This window comes from Cygnus atratus, chromosome 2 (assembly GCF_013377495.2).
Source record: "Cygnus atratus isolate AKBS03 ecotype Queensland, Australia chromosome 2, CAtr_DNAZoo_HiC_assembly, whole genome shotgun sequence".
Taxonomy (NCBI): Eukaryota; Metazoa; Chordata; class Aves; order Anseriformes; family Anatidae; genus Cygnus; species Cygnus atratus.
Window position 1 is genome coordinate 134,155,009 of NC_066363.1, and position 23,945 is coordinate 134,178,953.

Below are 23,945 nucleotides of genomic sequence, written 5' to 3' on the forward strand. Positions count from 1 at the left end.
GGCCGCGCGGGCAGGGCCGGCGATCGCCTTCTGGAAATTTCGGCAATGCCTCTCCTTGTATCGCCGCTGTCGCGATAAATCCCCGCGGGACAGCCGCGGAGGGGCCTGACCGCTGTCCTTGGGGAAGCCGCTCCTCGGCGGGTGCGGGGGCTGGCGGGGAGGCGGGCTGGGGTGTGGGGAGAGGCGGGGAAGGACGGCGAGACGAGTCGGGGCGGCCGGGCTGGGGCGCTGTGGGCTCCGCAAGCGCCCGGCCCAGACACGGCGTGGCCGCCCCCGGCACCGCGGGGACCTACGAGCAGCACGGAGCCGGCCCCGGCCCTGGAACCGGCCGAGGATGAGCGGCGGGGAGGGCGGCGGCCGGGCGGGCGCCATCAGCTGCTCCCTGCCCGCCGTCCCCTCCAGCAAGCTGCCCGACCTGCGCTTCCTCAGCCGCGGCGCCTACGGCACCGTGTCGGCCGCCCGGCACGCCGACTGGAGGGTCCCGGTGGCCCTCAAGTGCCTGCAGGGGCCGCTGCTGGACAGGTAGCGGGGCGGGCAGGGGGGTGCCGGGGGCTGGGGAGGTCTGGGGAGGGTCCGGGGGGACACGGGGTGGCAGGCGGGGCCGCCTCAGCGCGGGCGGTGGGGGGACGTGGGGCGGCCCCGGTGCTTCTTCCTTTTGGGGTGCCGAAGGGGGTGGTGGTGGTTTTGCCCCAAGTCTCGCCGTAATCTTAAATACCAGGTGTACAGACCCCCGCATAGTGCTGGTTTTCACTAGTTCGTCAGCTGGTAGCGATCGCGTTCCCTTTTCCTGGGGGTCAAGTGGCAGCACGTTTATTGCCGAGCTGTCACCCCAGCAGGAGGGAGCAGCTTTACAGCCATCTATGCCTCCTTCGCTCTCTATAATGCCAATTTTTTACCATATCGATGCTAGTTTGCCTCTCCTTAGGGTGTTGCCTCCTGTTTCTTCTGTAGGTGTCTTTCATCTTTACTGCTTCAGGTTTCTTTGATCCGGTGTGAGGCAGATAGGCAGCTGAGACACGCGGGTGTACGTGTGTGCTTGTGGGCTTGCACGCTTAAACCAGCAGGACACGGGTGTAAAAATGTGTCAGCTGTTCCTCCGTTCACAAGTTTTTTGGGTTTGGTTTTTGGAAGGGTTACAAGCTAGCCCAGAAGACTTCTAATCCTGTGACCCAATATGCTAGAATATAAAATAAGAGGTTGGATGGCTTAGAACAATTTATTCCCCAGGTGTGTGTAATACACAGGCTTTATCTCTGAAATCTTGCCAGAATGAAGCGAAGTCTCAGTTATGTTTTTAAGCAGAAGCATTGTGCTGTTGTTAAGTTTACTGGTTTCATTTTCATTAATGTAAATGTCTTCTTAAATCCCCACAAATCAGAAATGCAGTGTTTTGTTCTCTGAACTCACTTGGGAGAAAACAGTAAATATTATTTTTAGCCTTGCTAGGATTTAGATTACTGTGACATCTAACCTGTGAAAACTTGACAAAAAGGGCAGCCAGGGTAATCAAAACAACCCAGTTAACAACCTTATACTATGCAAAGCTCAGAAATATTATCAGAATAACCAAAAGCTGCAGTAAACCTGCTCTAAGTCTCTGCAGCAAGTAACTTGTGGGTTGTACTGTAGGCAATATAACATACCATCCTCAAAAAGCTGCCGTGAAAACGGAAGACCGGAGAGTTGACAGTGCAGTTAATCCTTCCAACCAGGAAGCCTGTGCTGTGTATCGCAGAATTTGGTGTGTGACCTGCCCAACAGCAAGGCAGCCTGGGAGCCGCTGTGGGCTCCTGCTGGTTTAGGCATTGCTCAATGCCCCTCTGGTGTGGAGCAGACAAAGGTGAAGTGACTTACAGGCGCAGGAATAAACCTCCGCGTGTTGCAACTCCTTTCCCGGTTACAGCAGAATCCCATGCAGATGTGCCTCGTGGTCTGGGAAAACCCCTAATTTTTCTCAAACCTATTTTTTACTAGAGGGAGGGAAGGAGCCATGCGTTTTGTCCCATGCTTTTCCTGAAGACTGCCTTTTTACTTTGATCACTACCTAGAGTTTTCCAAAACAGAAGTTTTTTTCCGTCTCAGAAACAAGGACCAACAACTAGCCTTAATTTAACATACCACTAAATTCTAACTTTTGCTGTCATAAAAGCAGCAGGCTTTAGTTCTCTAGGCTTCCATTTTTCCCCATATACTCTGGAGGCCTTTTCTTTGCGAGGACTACATCTACACTGAGCAGTCCACATTCCTCTAGACCCATAGGTCTGTGCTCTGAGCTGGATGGACACAAAGCAGCTCTCACCTGGGAGCTGTATCGCCAGGTCGATACGGCGCTGTGCTGAGTCCTGATGGGCATGGACTTGGCTTGGATGCCGCCTTGCCCCAAGCTCAGCTGTACAGCTGCTGAATCAGGCTGGCTCACATCCAAAGGCTCAGTCTTAGATGTGCTGTAAAAGTCCCATGTTTGGTTATCTTGCAGATGTACTTGTACCTGTACCAGTCCCCATTGGTGTAAAGTCTAAATCTTATTTTTTTTGCTTAGACTCCTTCATGGTCTGAGTATCCTCACTGTGGGATATTTGAGATATATGCTTTCTGAGTTATAATATACAATTTGAGATATAATATGATTTGAAATACAAAGCACGCAAAAAAAATCTTTTCAATTTTCGGGGATAAAGGCATACTTATTTTTTAATATGACTTGACCTTCACATACTGTATGCTGCAAGGTCTGAAGTTGTAATGATGCATCAAATTCACGCTTATGAGGAGATTTGACAATAACAAAGGGCATTCATACCACCAAATTCAGGTGTTGGTCTCTCTCTGCTCCCCGTGCAATCAAAGTGTTTTGTTTTGTTGGTTTTTTTTGCAGAGGGCAATTCAAAGCAGGAGCTGAATTGAAAGGAACAATTTACATGAAAACATAACATAGCTGGTCCTTCCTTTTCCTTCAGAAAGTGAAGGCGTATCCCTTTAACCAGTACTATTTTAGTGCACACCAGTGTCCTCTAAGTTAAAATACTGGAAAATCACGAGACAAGTATTAAAATCTCCGCTCTGTAGGAGATAAATAGTGGGCCATAGTGGACACATAGTGTTTGAAGATGGACAGTAAAACAGGACAGGTGCAGTTGGTTGTTGCTGTTCTGGTTGCTCAGGATGGTGCCAGTTGGAGTTCTGATGGTATTCTTATTTACTGGAAACATGGTTGAAATGTGTTGTGCAAATAGAGATACTTGTGTAGAACAGCAAAACTAGGGAAGTTGTTTGGTATTTGCAGATTCTGAGTTGTCTTATAGCAAGCATCTTGTTACCAAAGTGCAATGTGGTAGGAAAAAGTACTGAAAGGTGGTGGTGCTGCATATAGATACATAGCTTTTTAAACAGAATGTAGGGAGCCTTACATTTGCTTAGTTTCCTAGTAATGGTATGTTAACCTTCTTTATTTTCTTTTATTTTCTTTTTATTTAAGTGATAGAAATCACCTTCTAAAAGAAGCAGAGATATTGCACAAAGCCAGGTTTAGCTACATTCTGCCGATTTTGGGAATTTGCAATGAGCCTGAATTTCTTGGGATAGTAACGGAGTACATGACTAATGGATCACTAAACGAGCTTTTACATGGGGTAAGTGCACTCAAAGTCGTTAAATCGTCCCTGATTGTTTTAAATAGACTGTGATTTCCATACTTAAGGGGAGTAGTATAGTAAAGTTTATTATTAATAATACTTCAAATTAAAGGACAGTCACTGGTAGTTTATGTTGCTCATATAGACTTTCTGTACCCCCAAAGGGCAACAAATCTCAGTAGACTTTATTTGTATCGCACTTTTTCCTGTAATGTTGTAATCTATAACAGGCTAAATGATGAATTATTGTGTACGATCACTTTTAACATCTCTGTTGTTCTGTAATTAGAAGCTGAAATACTTGTGCTTACTTTAATCTGGCTTTCAGAGCTGTTGGCAGTGTAAATATCACAAAAAGACGACTGTTTACTGAATTTGAAACTTTTTTTTCTTTTTAAAATAACATTTATAGAAGTCAAATATTGCTAATCTAAACAAATATTTCTACCAGGTCTTACTCTCAGGAGTAAGTTCTCCTGTGCTGAACTCTCAGCTGCTGCAATTAGGTTCACAGAATCACAGAATCGTCTAGGTTGGAAGAGACCTCCAAGATCACCTAGTCTAACCTCTGACCTAACACTAACAAGTCCTCCACTAAACCATATCACTAAGCTCTAAATCTAAACGTCTTTTAAAGACCTCCAGGGATGGCGACTCAACCACTTCCCTGGGCAGCCCATTCCAATGCCTAACAACCCTTTCAGTAAAGAAGTACTTCCTAACATCCAACCTAAACCTCCCCTGGCGCAACTTTAGCCCATTCCCCCTCGTCCTGTCACCAGGCACGTGGGAGAATAGACCAACCCCCACCTCTCTACAGCCTCCTTTAAGGTACCTATAGAGAGCAGTAAGGTTGCCCCTGAGCCTTCTCTTCTCCAGGCTGAACAATCCCAGCTCCCTCAGCCGCTCCTCGTAAGACTTGTTACGAGGTTGGTCCAAGCTAATGTAAAGCTACTGTAGCTGTGTATCAATAGCACTGCAGTCTCTTCTGTACCCTTAATCAATACCTGCCTATGCCTTAAAGAGCTCATCTCTGTATTTGACACAAATACAATAGTGTTAAGGTAACTTTTAAGATTTGAGTTTCCCTGATTTTTTGTTGTTGTACTTATATTTCTAAAAGTAGTGTTTTGTGGTTAGTTTCACCGCTTTTTTATTTCCCCAGTGTCAGTAGCAGGTATGATTCATGTCTTTCTTTGTGCAGTACTCATAGACCATGGTTTACAGATTTCATATAGTTCATCTGTAACTCATATTTCCATATGAGTAATTATGAGTAATACGGTAAATGTCCTATACAAATTATGTATAGCAGTCATGAACTGTATGAATGTTAGGGGATTGGAAGTATAACATCATAACATGCGTGATTAATATTTATGTATTTGTTTTAACAGCTAGCCAGTATCAATGTGCAGTTAATGTAATATATGTTTTAAAAGATTACTGCTTGTCCAACTCACTTTCTTATTATTATGAAAGCCTTTGTGTTATCTTGTCAGATCAGAACAGAGGATTATATTCTGGTTTTGTGGTTTTATTTTGGCAGAAAGATATGTATCCCGACGTTCCCTGGTGCCTGAGATACCGCATTCTTTATGAAATTGCTTTGGGAGTAAACTATTTGCACAACATGAATCCTCCATTGCTGCACCATGACTTGAAAACCCAGAATATTTTGCTGGATGATGAGTTTCATGTCAAGGTAGAGTTATTTAATTCTTATGTTTCTCAGCATCCAGAATGAGCCAAAGTGTTTAATTACTGTAGCTGGAGAAGACTGGGGTTGTCACCACAGAGAAGGGACATAGCTGTATGCCAGATGTTTGATTTTTATCTTTTCAGACAGAACTTAGAAATTCTTTGGAAAGCTCTGTTTTGTTCAAGTGTGGATTTTTGATCCATCTAAACAAAGACCAGAACTCCAGAATATGGGCTGCTTCCGCTATAGCAGTGTTACTCAATAGCGGCGACACTTTCTGATGACAGCCTCCCACAAGTAGCTCTGTCTGGCCCTTTCTGAGTAGAAAATAGAAAGTTTTCCTGTCTGAGATGCTCAGGCAAGTTAGTTCTAGAGGTCAGAAAAAACAAACTCTAATGTTAACACCATTTGATGCTTATCATTCAATATGCATGTTTATTTTATTAGTGTAGTATAAGAACATGTAAAACAACTTCAAAATTTGGACATGCTGAGATGGCTCTTTCAAAGCTGCTAGAACAAGCAAACATACGTGAAGAAGTAATGGGTTTAAAACTTGAATTCTGTCTTTTAAAATATCATTGCCATGATGTGAAAAAGAGATTAAAAGTACTTCTGACAAAATGGTTAGGTGATTCTTTAATTGCAAGAGGTCTTCTGTTAATGAAATAAAAATGTAAGCTTTGTTTTCCCTTCAGATCCTCTGTTTTTTACATTGGTAGAATGTACTACTCATGTACACGAGAAATAAGAGGTATCTTACACCTAATTTAATCTTGAATGGCTACTGCTTCAGTTAACGTGAGATTAATCTTTCTGTTGGTCATTTGAGCAAAGATCAAGGATGCAGTGCTGATTTCTTCTTTCTCCGTTGCAAAGACATTTTCCTTGGCAGCAAGGCAGCTTACGCAGCATTCCCTTCACTCACGCCCTCAGCAGCTCATACCTCCTCCCACTCAGCTCTGCTAGTGTCACCATCTCTAGAGCTTCCTGATAAACCTGACTGGGAACTGGCCCAAGTAATCCACGCTTTTGTTTTTTTATACTCTAGCAGCACTGGTGCGGTCTGGTTCACTGCCTGACCGCATATAAACAGTTGCTTTGCTAGAGTAATAGGAAGGAAGGTTTTTTGGGCTGTAGCACAGTTCTCTGATTTAGGACAGCTGGCAGGAATTGCAAGGAAGGAAATCGCATGTGCTAAACAGAAAAAGTATTGTACGTGTATAAAAGCAACACCATTCATAGAGTGCTTCTGACTGTATCAGATCTACTGAATGAACAAGATAACCTGACCTGTAACAGCAAGGAAAGATTCAGTGCATGAGGTGTAAAGAAAACAAGGGTATTGTTTATACTCTCCAGAAAGCTTATTTCTATTACATCAATTGCTCACACAGGCATCTCTGAAAATTACTTTGCTCTGATACAAATGCTGAGCAAGTCCAGAGGTCATTGCTGCCTACATACATATATTTCTCCCTTGCATGTTGGACACTGCAGCTCCACCAGAAGGCCTGTTCTTCTGACTGTGCATCTCCCTGCCTGTAATCTCGTCTGACGTCCTGCTCCTGCCTGGTGGATGTCTGGGAATGTTAACTAAGTCAGTTAATTCTTGATGTAGTTGTACTGTAAACTCTGTAGGAAGGGACAAGGAGACTATTTTGGGATGGCCCCAGAGGTCACGGTAAACAAAATATTTGGTGATTTCTTGCAGCACAGAATTTCAGAATACCAAATTAGTTAATCTGAGATTAATGCTTCATAGTTTTGGGGATGAGGTGGGCTGTCCTAAAATTGTTTTGTAAGAGCAATTGTCCCAGGATATGTGCAGGCTAAGTTGCATAGAGCTATTATGATCCTTATTAACTTTGTGCATTCTAGACAGCCAGTGAGCTGGAAGTACTCAGTGTCTTTTGGTTTGCTTATTTTCTGTGAAAGAAAGTGATTTTCATATAGGACAGGCTTCCACCATAGATACCCCAGCCACAGAGTATGTGAATCCATCCTTAAAAGAACAACAGGACAGGGCAGTGCTGTAGGAATAGTGTGAGTCATGAACTGGGAATGTTTTCTGCACTGGAGCGGGTGTTTCCTGTTGTTAAGACAAACACATACTTTTTATGTGTCAGGTTAAGGATTTTAAACAAGCTGTTCCTTCAGGTGTATTTGAGGAATTTGTAACAAGGGTTAACAGATAAATCCAGTTCTTAGAACAACTGCTCTGTCCTTTCCAGATTGCAGATTTTGGCATGTCAAAATGGCGTGTCATATCCATGTCGCAATCACGCAGCGAAACTTCCTTGCCAGAAGGAGGGACCATCATCTACATGCCACCTGAAGATTACAATCCCAGTCAGAAAACCCGGGCAAGTGTGAAACACGATATCTACAGGTAACCCGTGCTGTCCTCAAGGGGACTTTCCAATCTGAATCAAATCTGAGTTGCTGAAATTAGGTTTTAACATGTTTTCAGCAATTTTATTATTTTCAATGATGTTGAAAGAGTCTAAGCAAAATGAATCAGGAAAAAAGAATCAATTGGTAGCTGGAGTTGTTGATTACCCATTTCTCTAGGAAACACTGTGAGAAGTATAATACTCCAGAGCTTAAACTAGAACTGTGAAAAGAGACAGAGGAGACTGGTTCCTTTGAATGAGAGTGTATACATACAGGGAATGTGGGGAGGAAAAAACTGTTCACTGTTACCTTGCTTCACACGCCTTTGTAATTTGTGTGCATCAATTAACATAATTGCAGAATGTACTGGGGGGAAAGAAGAAAAAAAAATTTTTTTTTTTGGAAGGGGTTAGGAAAAACAGGGTAATGGGGTTGGAGGAAGTTTAGAGATCTCCTGTCTCTCACTATCTCCAAATAGAGATCTACTTAAGGAGTAGCTTACTTTATCAATGTTCAGGTAGATTTGCTTCAGTCAGTTCTGAGTTATAGCTGAAAGTAGCAGAGTGGTGGCTACCTGTATAAGAACAGAAATGGCTGTTAGGATATTAGAGTTATGATCAGCTAATTTGAAGAGGTTCACAGAGCTCAAAGGTTATTTGAGCAATTGTGGAGGGAATTATCATACACAGATGGAGATTTAGGAGGTATGAAGAGGCGTATCACTGTGACAAAGTCCATCTGTGTTGCGCTCTACCATCTTCAATTTCAGCTGTCTGTGACAGGGTTGTGTTTTGGTGGAAGATAAATCAGCCTCAGAGGGACTCACTGACATCCAGAGAGACCATTATTTCTTTTAATTATCCTTTTACTTTTGAAGAGCACACGAAGTTCTTTGACATTCTGCTTTCCTCACCCTTTGAGGAGAAAGTGTGGACTAGGTAGACATTGAAAAGGAATACCAATGTATTATGGAGAAAGAAGTAGCAGTGTGAAGTTATGGCTTCTGCTTTTAGAGGATTTGAAAGTATGGATTTTGTATTAATGAGTGAGTGGAGATGAGGAAGATAAATGTTAGGAAAAAAAGTTGCGTGTAGAAGAACAACGAATGGGAGAAAATAAGAGAGAAAAGGTAAGTAGATCTTAGAAAACTGTTAAATCAAGAAGGAAATGGAGATTATTGAGGAGAGAGAAAAGAAACTAAGGAAGTACAGCGAAAACAGATGGAAGTTCAAGGCAGGAAAATGTAGGGGTAGAGAGACAGTGGAGGAAATGACCACCAGAAATATCACACACAAAGACCAGTGACCAGGGTCGGAAGGAGGTGCTGTGAAGCAGAAATAAGAAAGGAGAACATGAATACAGTAAAGGGAGTATCAGCAAGAAGTGGTATGCTGTGGTGTTACAGAACAGAGAGAATAATCTTTAATTATAGAGAGATTCCAAATTGAATGAAAGGTTGGGTGTCTGATTAACAGACTACAGAGGATAAAACAATGTTGGTGAGATATTAAAGCTAATTTATGATCTTTCTAAAGAAACGAATTGTTTAAAGAAAAAGCATCCAAGCCGTATTAATTTTTACAAGTAATAATTTGCCATGCCAAATAAATCAGCCTGCATGAATTTCTCAGGAATGCATCAAAAGCAGCCTTTCTAACAAGGACTGTTCTTATTAAAAGTTATTGAAATTATTATTAACATTGAAAACAAAATACTGTGAATGGAATAAGTAGTTAGGAAAGCTTAGTTTAAATGATTGATTTTAAGCTTCAGTTATTTCATTCTGACTTAATTTTTTTCATTTTTGCCTAGTTGGCAGTTGTTAATTTGTTTAATGTTTCTGGGAAGTTAAATGTAGCCCGCATGCAAAATTTGGTACTTCTTGGTGATCTAGGAAGATGCTATCTTTGTGTAAAGTTACTTCAGTAGTTAAAAAGAATGTTTACTTAAGAAAAACATAATTCTTTGCATTGTATCATTTTTTCTTATGATTTTTGTAAAATGGCTTCAATGGAAATTGGATTAAATTTTTTAAATATTAAACTTTACAATTTCAGATCTACATTTTTTTAAATAAATGTTTACAATCAATTTTTAAACACAATGAGAAACTTTGGTTGAGAAGGTAGCTTTATAATGTTTGACATTGGAAATGACACTCTTGAGCAAAAATACTCACTGCTTACTCACTTCAGGCTTAGAACTGCTAGATTTATTCGTCATGCCAAGTTCCTATTCTTATACAGAAAGCCAGATCTGTTTTCTTTACATTATTTTTAGTTTTTTGTTTGCTTTATCTGCACTGATTTTTTTATATAACTTAAGTCAGTGTTGCACTTAAGTAATCTAATTTAAGTTAAAAACTTCTTTAGAATTACCTTTATATTAATATGTCCTGATGACTGAAGAGAGTGACTAGTCTGCTAAAGATGGAGCAGATTTGTATGCACTGGGCCACCTCCATTCCTGTTAATGTGAATGGAAAAGAATGTCACTGGTTTGAGTGAGCAGATGTATGTTCAGTCTGTTGCCTGTCTGTCATTCAGAATGGTCTTCACAAAGTGGCTGAGGCTGGCAGGGACCTCTGGAGACATCAGGTCCCACCCGTGTCCAAGTAGGGACACCCAGAGCAGGGTGCCCAGCACCACATTCAGGCAGCTTTTGAAAGTCTCCAAGGAGGAGACTCCACTGCCTCTCTGGGCAAGGTCTTCCCAAAAGTCTCTTTCATAAAGTGAATGTCCTAAGTGGCATCTCTTCTTGCAGAGATGATTACATAAGTTGAAAGTATACATGTCTGTGGGAGAAGCTGGGGTATGTCTCCTGGTGCAAGTCCATATCTTACCTGACTCTTGAGTTTCTGTTGGGACAGGCATGGTGAGAGCCATCCTGTCTGCTGCACCCTGCTCCCTGTGGGGACATCAGAGTGGCCATCAGGACTGGGAAGGCACCATACTGCTGAAGTTAGGTTTACATGCTGAGATTTAAACTGCACATACGTAATTCACAACATAGAGCAGAGCTAATACAGATTTGGAAGAGGAGCTTAGATGCCCTGTAGCTTTTCTGTACTTCAAAATTATTGACTAGTTCCAGCTGAAGTCATTGATTAGAATTCCTGCTAGTTTGCGTAAGTTTGGGGCATCACTGTATTTTTCAGCAAGCAGACCAGTTTGTGCCATGCAGGATCGTATTAGTGAAACATTTCTAATAAAATGCTAGGCTGAGTACATTGTTTTATCAATGTCAGCAATCTAAAATAATATCTTCCATACTTTTTACACTTTAAACAGTTACGCAATTATTATGTGGGAAGTGATGTCAAGGAAACAGCCATTTGAAGGTAAGGCCATCTTTTCCTGTAATTTATTTTTCTGGCCTTGTGTAAAGGCTAAACCTGATACCTGGGAGCTTAAGCATTTTAGGGGTTACTTTGTAATAATCCAGTTTGTGATCATGTTGAAGAATTGAGTTACAGATTAGGCTCTCCTTGTGTTGTTTTTCAAATTACACTGTTGATTGATAAATTCAAAATACTTTTGTTTTTAAAACAAAAAACGCATAGCCTTATTTTGGTGAACTGTAAATACTATGGCTGCAATCTAAACTATCCCTCCTATAGTAAGCTATTTATGTTGCATATATTTCTAATGAATGCACGATGTCTATTTTGACAGAAGTTATAAACCCCTTGCAGATAATGTATAGTGTGTCACAAGGACAGCGACTAGACTTAAGTGAAGAAAGTTTATCAATGGACATTCCTCATCGAGCTTTCGTCATAAGATTGATAGTAAGTGGATGGGCACAAAACCCGGATGAAAGACCATCATTCTTAAGTAAGTTTATCTTGAGTAATGAGGAAATATTTTTAAAGTGGCAGATTTCTGTCTCACATGGCACTAACAGAGCAAGGTTATAGTCTCGAGAGGGAAATGGTAAAGATGACAAAAGATGCATCTGCACAGTCACGTTGCATGGGATAAAATACTTGTCTGCTTTCATTATGCCTATAAACAAATCTTTGGGAATGGAGCTGTGTGTGCAATAAAATTAAGTTGTTAGTTGGAGTCTCCTGCATTTGCTGTCTCTAATTTCCCTGTAGAAAAAGTAGCATAGATTACTACTTGTGCTTTTTTTTCAGTTTATTTTGAAGGGAAGACTTCCTTTTAATTTTTTTATTCACAGGAAGGGGGGGGGGAAAGGTAAAATAGTAGTGTGAATACTGTGGGATTTGTAAGCCAGCCTACAAACATACCAGCAAATCATTGCTCATCAGATGAGCTGTAGTGACTTCACCTTGTGTTTGCATGTATAAATCTTTTTCACTGGGACTTTATCTTTGATTGTTCCACCTCCCAGATTCAGAAGGAGCGGGTTGATGCCACACATGTAGCGTTCTCTTTTCATATTTCCTTTGTTTAGCTTTTTGTACATGAGATTAAATATAGATACTTGTAGCCTTTTTACAGCAAATTACAGAAGAATTACAGAGCCTAAGATCGAAGAGCAAGCTTGCAGAGATTAGTGTGGCATGGCATATGAACTGAATTAGTTTTGTTTTGATATAGCAGCCCTGGGTTTGTCATGCGTAACTGGCATACTTGTTGTATGTTGGGTCCAGATTTACTCCCCATACCAATTTCTCCCTTACATGAAAAGCTGCCTATTTTTTTTGGTGACTTTTGCCTCTTGTTTGGCCGTTACATAAAGGTAATCCATGAGAGTTAGCTGAAAGTCATGAGCGGGTTGGTGTAGTCACATATATCAGCATAGTGAAGCTAGCAGTGGTTCACACAGCTGCCCAGCTGTGCTTGTTTAATTTGAGTGTGCTTTAAAAAGTCCCTCCCTACTCCTTTTGAAAATGCAATCCTAATTATGTAGGGAATGCTATATCACATTGGAGAGACAAAAGAAGTACAATATGAGAGTTACTAAAAGTATTCAAGTGTAAAACAGCACAGAGAGCTCTGGATTAAGCAATCCTTTATTTTGAGTTTCTCACTGCTTAGCTTGAAAATGCAATGACTCCTACCTGAAATACCAATTTATTTATTTTTTCTAATTTTTTATTTTATTTTACAAGCAGGACAGCAATCTTAATGTTTCACTTGAAGATTCGATGAACAGAAGTTTGTTATTTTTAAAACCTTTATAGACATAATTCCTTTGAATTGGAAAGTATTGGAAAATTACTGTTCAGACAGCTCAAAAAGAAATGTCCATAACTTCACTTTTATGGATCAGTTTGGCTGAAAAAAAAATGGACACACAGACAAACAGATTGAGCATCTTTATTTTCAAAGTTTACGTTCCAAAATGAATTACATGTCCTTTTTAGAACCATTTTTGTCTTTGCATTAAGAACATTATGAAAGCTTAGTTTATTTTGGTGTGAGTCTGGCTTGTATGATTTTAAATTGTGGATGTTTTTTTCCAACTAAATAAACCAATTTATAATATTTTCTAAAATCAAAAAAAATAGATAGATCATAGCATTTACGTAGATATTCTTGCTTTCCTCTGTCACATACCCAAAAATAAAATAGTAGCCAATGTCTGTGGTCACACAGAAGGGATAATTACCTAGGATATGACTACAGCGTGAGCTGTCTTCTGCTCTGTTATTAGTGCAGCGCCTGTAATAAGATGGTCTTTGAAGGAAACATGCATTGCTTTTCCTCTACTTTACTATCATAAAAAGAAAGAGGAAGTTACAAAACCGTTGCAAGATTAAGGGAAGTAAAGCTCACTGATTGGGAAATTTTGCAATTACCATAAAACAGGAAAAAAAAAAAAAACACCCAAACCCTACTTTTTAAAATAAACTTTAAATAGAAAAGCTTGGTTAACCTAACTGTTCCCCACATTAAAAAGGGACAAGGATTTATCGTCCTGTTTCTATGCAGATCTGTAATTTTGTTGATTCTGCAGTCTTGAAACCTGCAGTTTAATTAAAATCAATAAAGATTAACAATCCTAGTACCTCAGTGTGGAAAATGGCATGCCAAACCTCTAGACTCTGTGTTAGCTGATGCAAGCGAACAAGAATCCCACTACTGAATTAGTGTCTTGAAGCTGGCGGTGAAAAAAAGTTAATGTGGAAGGAGTGTGGTAAAACTATAATAAATTAAAAATACATTAATAAGAATGCAGTGTAATGGATTTCTAGTACAGTAAATGTGTTTTGCTGAATCAGTGGAATTTATAGAAATGCAGTAGTTACGTGCTGTCATCCTTCACTGACATTTTGTTATACTTGCCCAGTCTCAAAGAGATGTTTGTATAATAGTCATCCTCAAATTTGAAACACTTAGTTTCACAAATCTTTCAGCATTGAAAGACAAGGGAGCATTGCACATGTTGTCACTTGCTTACTGAATTGTCATGTGGCTCCCTATGCAGACAGATGATGTTAGCATCTGTGATTTACTGCCTTTGGTGAGCATACAAATGCTATTACTTGGATTCACTGGATGTGGTAGGTCAGTGCTTTGACTATCACCATTTCCTCTGGTCCTCCATTGCAGCTTCTCTTCTGGATATTGCTGTGGGGTTTTGTTGTTTGAATTTTTTATTTTCCTCATAATTCTTTGCACCATTATTGGAATGGGAGTAGAGCAACACATTCTGAGGTCTTGCACCTTTTGGTCCCATTTAGCAGATCAAGCTTGTTGGGTCTGTCTTGAAATACAGCAAATCCATCAATCTGTCCATTCCAGGAATGCAAGACTTGGAGTCTGGCACAGTCCTGGATCCAAGCTGCTGAGGTGGCCAGATCAGGGTTGGTTTTAGTGATGCAAAACTGTTGTAACAGGTGAAAGCAAGAAAATTCTATTTAATAACATGAGTAGTATGTATTAATAAACAAATTAGTTTTGCAAATATAAGAAAGTAGTTTTAGCAATATGAAAACAACTTCCACATCAAATCATTGTTTCTCTGTTTAGAGTGTTTAATAGACCTTGAACCAGTCCTGAGAACGTTTGATGAAATAGCAATGCTGGAAGCAGTAATTCTCTTAAAGAGATCAAAGGTAAGTAGCTTTTGTTACAGTCGTGAGCTGGTAAAATAAATTGGCAACTTCTGCTTTTCTTTGCTGAACGAAATATAATGTTCTTTATTATTCAATTAGTCCATTATCAAGCTTAAACAGATCAAAAATTTAATATAAGTAAAAACGTCTCTTTCAGTCACAGTATGAATCGCAATGTATTCACAAGACTGGAAAGAAAACAGATGTGGAGAAAACATCTCTAAATATACCTCTGAATCCCCAAGAGGTAAATATTTTGCACGTTGAATTTGGACCTTCCCTGGTATGTCAACATCATTAAAAATCCTGAGAGCTTCAAAGGCGGATATCTTAGTAAGGGGGGATGGTTTTGCAGTTTACTTTCTTGTGCAGTCAGAAAATGTATTGGCTGAGCTGGGATGCATCACGTGCACAGCCATATAAGTGAAGATAGGAAAGGCTCAATAAGCAGAAATAAGAAGGGTACATTTGGTGTATCCTGAAAGTGTGGAAAAAGCAGCTATCTGCTCCAGGAGGAATCCAGCACACAGCGTCTGCAAGTGATTGTCTTCTGCTTCCTTACACCTCTGTGCAGCTTGCTTACATAGGGTCATATGGATTTGTTTGTAAATTTTGGTTCTTAGTGCTACTTCTTTTGATTCTTACTAATAGTTAAACTCATGCACAAAATTGCTTTCTGCCTTGGAAAAACACAAGCATTAAGGTTACGTATATTTCTTTTGTCTCAGTATATTCTAATTGTGCTGTCTATTGAGTATTTAGAAAATAGGGAAAAGACAGTGATGGGGAAGTACTTGGTAAATCATTGCATCTTTTTATTTATTTAATGTGCATTTATTTATTAAATGTATTAATGTTCATTATATAACTGGAATCGTTTCAGGAAACGTGTTCTGCCTCCATACACTGTGATGCACTTCCCCTTCGAAGCATCTCTCCAGATATATCAAGACTCAAGTCTATTCCCAAGTGTAATATCCTCTCATCAGGTAGGTACTCATGACTTCATATAAACTTAATTTGCCATCACAGCTTTATGCTCCCTTTCTGACATTGCATTTGCATAGTAGGTTATTGGATATCTGTTTATATCAGAAAAGAGATGTGTTTTATTGCTGTCAACTTAGTATTCTGGCTGAAAAACTAATGTATTTTAGCTCTGATTTTATGTTCCTGTCACTTGACAAATCCTCACAGCGTTAGTTTTCCTATTCAGGGCCATGAGCGCAGCAATAGCATTTGCTTGTCAGTTTGTCATCTGTCATCTTGGCAGTTTAGTTAATCATTTGTGAAGTATTTCTAAATATAAAAAGGCTAAATATTGTGAGGTGTTCTTAAAGCTGAGTAAACTGAAAGTTTCTAATACAGCCCAACCTCTAGATCATTTCTCATTCAATCAGTAAAAAGGCTTTATTAAAGAGATTGGCTTGCAAAAGTGTCTGCACATATCTTTTGTATTTATCACCTCTGACAAATAAAAGTTGGCAAAATTCCTAGGCAAAACTCAGTTTTGAGGTTTTGCTGACATCAGAAGCCAGAAAAAAGCTCTGGGACTCAGATGGAATAGCAATACATTATGAAATTAAAACTGCATTTAAGTTTTGAAAGAATGTAAACTTATATTCCAAAAGAATGGGGCATCCTTTGGCTTTGCAGGGACCATTGGTATTAAAGCAGACAAGACAATTAACTGTATTGTTATAGAGCATCAAAAGGTGTGCTGGGACACTGCAAAACTGGAGATATTCTACCAAGACCCATGTCCCTTAGTGCCATGTCGATAAGTCTCTTAAATACCTTCAGGAATGGGGACTCCACTGCTTTCCTGGGCAGCCCATTTCAATGCTTGACCATAATGGTAAATGTCAGCCCTTGTTGCTGCTGTTTTTTATTAAAAGTTGCCAAATCTTCCTGTGGAGATCATTGACTGTGATGGTACAATTAAACTGACTGATCAGTTGGTGGTCCTTTATAGAGTTACTGCTTAGATGTTGCTGTATGTGTGTGGAGAAACTGTAATGCCTGTGTCTACAAAACCCCTATTTTCTAACAGCAATTAGAATAAATGGAATTGTGACAATGGCTGTTCAAACCCAATGTATTTTGATAGAGGTGACAAGATCTTGTTGACGCACGTGCTGACTAGAAGAAATATATGAATTTCTTTACATAATTTTCATTCTTTCATTCAATTCTTTGTGAGAAGTCACAGAAGATATTATTACATCATTTGTTAAATTATTTTGCTAGGACCCAGGTCTGCTGTCCTTCTTATTCTGGACACTGTAAGCAGACAGATAGCTATGGTCTGTCCTGAAAAATTTGTTTTCTAAGAAAACAACAAATTCATGCTTGCGACATCAAATCCAATAAAAATATAACTTGGAATTTGTAAAATTTGATCACCAGGAAAAAAAAAAGCCAGGACCTGTTGTCTACTCTGTGCATTTAACTGTTGCTTGATTTGTTTCAAGTACTGTTGCCGAAGTGGTACCATTATATCCCTGTTGTTATCAGCAGATAGCTCGCTGTCACAGTCTTGTTTGCAGCCCATTAGTAACATTCCAACTATTTTGTAGCTTTGCCTTTTTCTGAATTTTATAGCATACAAATGCTTTCAGATTTGTAATTTACATAAGTCTGAGTTTTTGCAAGGCCCAGCACAACAATGAAACATTTTTTAGACATTTTATGAAGCAATGCTTTGAATCATTAGAGTCATTAAGGTTGGAAAAGACCTCCAAGATCATCTGGTCCAACCATCCCCCTACCACCAGTGTCACCCACTAAACCATGTCCCTAAGCACCACGTCCAACCTTTCCTTAAACACCCCCAGGGACGGTGACTCCACCACCTCCTTAGGCAACTCATTCCAATGCCCGACTGCTCTTTCTGAGAAGAAATGTCTCCTCATTTCCAACCTGAACCTCCCCTGAGGCCATTCCCTCTAGTCCTATCACTAGTTATCTGTGAGAAGCGGCTGACCCCCAGCTCCCCACACCTTCCTTTCATGTAGTTGTAGAGAGCAATGAGGTCTCCCCTGAGCCTCCTCTTCTGCAGACCAAACACCCCCAGTTCCCTCAGCTGCTCCTCATAGGACTTGTCTTCCAGGCCCTTCACCAGCTTCGCAGCTCTTCTCTGGACACGCTCCAGGGCCTCAATGTCCTTCTTGAAGTGAGGGACCCAAAACTGAACACAGCACTCGAGGTGCGGCCTCACCAGAGCAGAGTACAGGGGCACGATCACCTCCCTGGTCCTGCTGGCCACACTGTTCCTGATACAAGTCAGGATGCCATTGGCCTTCTTGGCCACCTGGGCACACTGCCAGCTCATGTTCAGGCAAGCATGTTAACTCCAAATCTAAGCACGTCTTGCTTTTATTTCATTCAAGGAATTCATCTGTTGTTCTAGGATTCTACTGAGTATGTTTGGGAACATGGTATTTCTTCCTTTCAGAAATGAGGTTTTATATTGCATTTAATGAATGTGCTCACATATATTAAAAGGATGTTAAGGTACTTGAACATCCAGAGAAGGGCAACAAAGCTGGTAGAAGGGCAGGAAGGCAAGTCCTTTGAGGAGAGGTTAAGGACACTTGGGTTGTTTAGTCATGAGAAAAGGAGGCCAAGATGTGATCTCATTGCTCTCTGCAACTTCCTGAGGAAGGGAAGTGGAGAGGGAAGGGGGCTGCTGGTCTCTTCTGTCTGTGAGCCGATGACAGGATGAGTGGGAAAGGCACAAAGCTGAACCAGGGGAAGGTTGAGAGTGGTTCTAATTAAAAAAAAAAAAAATCTTTACCTTGAGGGTGGTCAAAAACTGGAAGAGGCTTCCTAGAGAGGTGCTTGATACCCCATACCTGTCAGCGTTCAAGAGATTTTTGGACAATGCCTTCATTCATGTGCTTTAACTTATGGTTAGCCTTGGTTAGTCTGGCAGTTGGACTTGATGATCTTTGAAGGTCCCTTCCAAGTGGGGCCTTTTCTATATTCTAGAATTATATTATGCCTTCAAACCATACATCCATATAAATGGATGCTGATGGGAGCAACATCTCATTTTATGACTTGCTTCTGCACTGGTATGTTCTGAAAAGGAAATTATTTTTCCACCTACAACTTCTTAGTCACTCTTTAGAATCTGAAGATCTATCTGTACATCAGTTAAGTTTAGTACTGTGTCTAGAAAGTACCTCCTGGGCCATCAAGTTCATTCTTTTATAATTGCAGGCATTCGTTTCATAGAACAACGTTTATAAACCAATCAAGTTGCCAGTAAAAGTGTATGTTATTACTTTGCTCAATAGCCTTTTTTCTAGTCAGCTTATACACATTTGTTCTTGAGTATTGCTTTAGGTTTAAATAGTTCTTTCCCTCTTTTCCCATTTTATTTCCAATGTAGAGTAATCTCTTACTACACTTTGTTTTACTAGATAAACAGGATAAACACTTTTGAAGTCCTTTTGTAAAATAAGATACTTCATTGTCATTGTATCCTGCTAGTCCTTGCTGTGCATCTTCTAACTTAAATTACTGAACTAAGGCAGCTACCAGACCTCTGTATTTAATATTATAAAAGAGGTGTAACAACTGTTTTCTGTCTGAAATAAAACCTTTGCTTAATATATCTTAGAATTTCTTTTCTCACATTATCCTTTGTTACAGAATAATTTACCTTTTTTTTTTTCCCCTCATGTCAATTGCAAATCACCAGGCACTGCTTGAAGCTAGATTTCATATTTTGTGCTACTGAATTTCCACTTCTTTTACTTCTTTGTCAACTAGGTTCTTTCTGAATAACCTGGGTTAGCCTGTTCTTTCTGAATGACATTGGCAAACTTCATTAGCATGTTTCTTTTTTTTTATGCTATGGTCGCTGGTCAGGGTCATTCTCTCATACTGGTGTACAGTTCCAGTAGTTTTGTCTCTACTGTTACTAGAGATCTGTGTGTGCCTAGAGATCTAGAACAATCTAGCCCTGCAGAACTTTTTAAAATCCTTTTCTAAAGTTTCTTTTCTCACACCAGTTCTCTCCTTATCATTTCTCATTCATGCAGCAGATAATACCGCATCACAGTACATAGTTCTGCCCTGCTTACTTTCTTTGCCTTCCACGAAATAAAATAGTAGCTACTATGAATTCTAGTCCATTTAGAATCATGAGTTTTAGTTCTGTTTAAATAATTCGTGTATATTTTTTTCACGTTTTCGTATTCCTGCTCTTCACAGCGGCAAGTCAACATTGCCATCTAAGCATACACCTTCAGAATCCCACATTTGTCATGTACCCATAAATCCCAAATAGTGCATGGAGCGACATCTTATTGTCATGAGATGCTCTCCTGATTCTTATATCAGTATCTGTGTTTCTTAGTTAACATAGCCAAAGCTTTTTGTCAAATGAGACTGTGAAAGTCTGTAATGAAAACTATGTACAGAATTGGGTATATGCCCTGTAATTTGTTTCTGATCAGCTGTTTGTCATCTCTTCTCTCCAACTACTGCTTTTGTATCAATCATCATCTTTTTTCTGCTATTAAAATCCTAAAAGTAGAAACTACTATGTTCCCCACCTGATAAAAATCCTTCTTTCCCTTTTTTCATAAAGTTTACACAAAGCTTTCTTGATATCATATGCTGTTTCATCAGACTACCAAAACCTTCCATTCACATCCCACTGAATGTATTCATTGGTCTTCATGTTCTTTCCCTCCACCTGAATCATTTTTAATCTTTCCACCTTTGTTACACTACCAAACTTCATAAAAATAAATTAGTCAGCTTTCATGCTGACTCGCACCTCTTTGCAAACACTTCAGGAATTGTTTTGTTCTTCTAGTCCCCACATCAAATTTCTGTCCATCAGAGCTTTGACAGTTCACATCTACTGGATTTATTCTCTGTGTTCTTTTAAAATAAAACAAGACCCCCAAAAACACGATCAAGCCCTGGTAAAAGACAAGGGAGAGAAATGTGCTGAGAAGCTGAGTTGAAGGAATAATGTTGCTGTATTTGAAATGATGTTAGGTTGTTTACAATTTGTGTTATAGAATTGCTCTAAATATTGTATTTTACAAGCATAATGAATGCAGAACTATTACAGCTTTTTTTCTTCTTTCCTAAGATGGAGATTCTGGTAGTCTACACTCTCTCAGCTGTCAGAGCGTGGATGAAAATCTCTCCGTAACTCAAAGTGCCAAACTTTTTGTGCATCCATATAGTTATCTTCCCTCATCTGACAAGAGTATTTCAGTTCCCTCAAATTCCTCATCATCTATGCTGCGGACATCACCAATTCCTTCAGGTATAGCAAACACTGGTTTAATTCCAAGTCCCATAGTAAGTGTCCTAATATTGAATATATGCGCATATGAATTGGAAACCGGAACTGTTGTTCATCTGTAAAATGCAAACAAAGCATGCTGCAAATTAAGAATGCAAGTGATTCTGCCCTTGTAGCCTTCTATGACAGAGTAAGTAAAAATAATGTAAATTGTGGCGTAGTAGATGTACCTGTAGTTCCTAACTTTTTTCCTTTCATTTTAAGCAAACTTAATTCCTGCTGCCTTGGGAGCATTCTCTTTACTAATGTTATTTTTCCTTTCTCCTACTGCTGTAGCAGTGCTGCAATCCAGCAGAATACAAAAAAAAAAATGTTAGCTAGAGTTTAATTCACAGACAGGTGTGGGGCAGGCATTTACCAACGTAGGGGTTCTCATCCATATAGCACTAAGAGTAGTTATGATTACTGTGGGCACTTGAGACTGGAAAACACATTGACTGAGACTGTGAGTGGGTTATCTGGAAGCATTCACTTAAAAATTACTTTCTGAGAGTAAACCAGAAACAATTGAAAAATGTCAAGGGAAGGGAGAAAGCTTTCTACAGCCTTCTACGCAGAATCTTGGATCCACTGTGGTGGGGGACTCCTAGGAATATGAGGATCTGTACCTTTTCACTGTATAAATCCTCAACTTGAGGAATATATGCTGGAAGCTACACAGGCTTTTTCAGTACACTTCCTAGGGGGATTTTTACTGAAGCTAAGTTAGCACCTCTCTCTTTTTATTACCAAGTTGGGTCAAACACTAGAACAGTTTGCCTAAGTCTATAGAAGTTTCATTTTTGGAGATGCTCAAAATTCACCCAGAGGAGGCCCTGAGACACCTGACTTATCTTTGGGTAGCTTTGAGTAGAACATTAGACAAGGTGAGGGTTCCTTCCAACTTAAATTATTCTGTGATTTGGAATAAAAATTATATTCTAACCAGGAAATTTGGCAACTATCACATTTTAAACGTGGAATGTAAGATAATAATCAAGTGAATATCTGACCAAAAAAAAAAACAAACACTTTTTACCAGCTCTTTCTCAGCTCATTCTTTGTTTTATGGCACTATTTATTAACACGAAGTGTTAAAATATTAATCTTTTTTTCTTTTTTTTTAATCCTCCATGATCTCAGATTTTGTTTTGGAAACAATGCAACAGAATGTAGCTCATCAATGGATCCAAAGTAAAAGAGAAGAAATTATTGATCAGATGACCGAAGCATGTTTGAATCAGTCACTGGATGCTCTTCTATCAAGATTTTTACTCATGAAAGAAGACTATGAACTTATAAGCACCAAACCTACAAGGACATCAAAAGTCCGACAACTACTCGATACCTCAGATAGCCACGGAGAGGAATTTGCCAGAATTATAATACAAAAGTTGAAAGACAACAAACAGCTAGGACTTCAACCTTATCCAGACATTGTATCTAATTCTCTAAGACTGCATCTTTAAATCTGTTTGTTTTTTTTGAAGCCCTGTGAATATTTCTTAATACACAACCATTGTTTCTATTTAGAAGTTTTATATCTGTACTGCTTTGTCTTTACTACACCTTTGTAGAGTCTCAGAAAAGACACTAGACTTTTCATCTAGGCTGCATTTGGTGATTTACCAATTGAATCAGTTGGAGTGCAGCCAGAAAGCCAAACACTTGACACTTGTTGACTGAATTCATACAAGTGTTTTGTTTATACGTGACAAAGTAAAATCATTAAATGATCCCTGTTTTACATATTTTGTGCTTATACGTATCATATTTTGTGTTTATACATAGCTTTTCCTACCATTGCACAGGACTGAGACAACTTATCTCAACTTGGTATTAGTTGTCTTCCCTTCACCTGATTTTTCCTGTAGACGGGGAAAAAAAACTAGGTGCTCTATTTTCAGGCTTGCATGCTGTGTTTGTAAATAAATTTCCTTCTTCCAGCTATACTGAGTATTCCTCCCAAGATACCTGTGAGGAGTGGTAGGTGGGTGGAAGTTTACACTGTATTTTCACAGGATTTCTATTATTGTTTTGTTTTCCCTATTTTGTTGCCAGGGTAAGCACTTCAGACCACTGCATAAGAAGAGTGTGAATCCAAAGAGGAGCCCCAGGGTGAAGACGACCTCATGCTGATCATCATTGTCCTAAGAATTGATACACTAGAAAGGGTGGAGCTCTAACCTTATATTATTTGGTTACACCCGCTTAAATTCCCCTTGAAATTAGAGTATGATAAGATCCACATCCAGCTTGTACAAGGGAACCCTCAGTTATAGCCTCGCTTATAGTCACAGTTTTGTGTACATACTTCTTGTTCATGCTGCTGGATCAAACTTCTAATTCAATTTTATTTTTCATATTTACATGACAAGCAGTAGTTTGGTTATATACAAAGATCAAACATGCACTGCACTGGCAGGCTGGAAGTAATGTGCGTGAGCCTCTCCAGTGTGGCAGCAGAAGCAAAGTGCTTAGATGTTGAGGGGAAAATGCGGTACCCTGAGCTACCTTAACGTTCTCTGGACAACATCTCTGCTAACCTTTTATGTCTCAAGGATGGTGCTAACATGTTGAGACACAAGTGGGGCAACCTGAGAGCAAAAGGTATGTGTTGGTTTTATTATTTATTTATTTAAAACTCATTACTTTGGTGGCTTTAAATCCTGTAAAATAAAATGATTTTAATTTGCCAGAACACAGCACAGGCAAATGATTTTTACAGGTACTAATAAATAATTTCAAATACTGTCACTACTATAAAATCTGGGAAAATCCAAGCTTCTGGTGCAAGAAAGCTGAAATCTACCCATGCTGCCTCAAAAAGGAGCAGATAAATGAGAGGTCCTAAATGATGGC

General features: G+C 39.5%; 1 protein-coding gene across 1 annotated transcript; it reads left to right on the top strand.

Annotated features, from left to right (window-relative positions):
• Window positions 1–222: 222 nt before the first annotated feature.
• On the top strand, window positions 223–23,031 carry RIPK2 (receptor interacting serine/threonine kinase 2). The gene is made up of 11 exons (XM_035546238.2): window positions 223–522; window positions 3,476–3,629; window positions 5,182–5,337; window positions 7,569–7,726; window positions 11,022–11,071; window positions 11,406–11,567; window positions 14,679–14,764; window positions 14,922–15,011; window positions 15,648–15,753; window positions 20,886–21,065; window positions 22,227–23,031. The coding sequence occupies exons 1-11, from the start codon at window positions 335–337 to the stop codon at window positions 22,550–22,552; spliced, it is 1,656 nt and encodes a 551-aa protein (XP_035402131.1). The 5' UTR covers window positions 223–334; the 3' UTR covers window positions 22,553–23,031.
• The last annotated feature ends 914 nt before the right edge of the window (window positions 23,032–23,945 follow it).

Coding starts and splice junctions, on each gene's coding strand:
- RIPK2 (XM_035546238.2), top strand. CDS start 335: ATGAGCGGCGGGGAGGGCGGCGGCCGGGCGGGCGCCATCAGCTGCTCC. Junction 15,012..15,647: donor TACCTCTGAATCCCCAAGAG/GTAAATATTTTG, acceptor GAATCGTTTCAG/GAAACGTGTTCTGCCTCCAT. Junction 15,754..20,885: donor GTGTAATATCCTCTCATCAG/GTAGGTACTCAT, acceptor TTCTTTCCTAAG/ATGGAGATTCTGGTAGTCTA.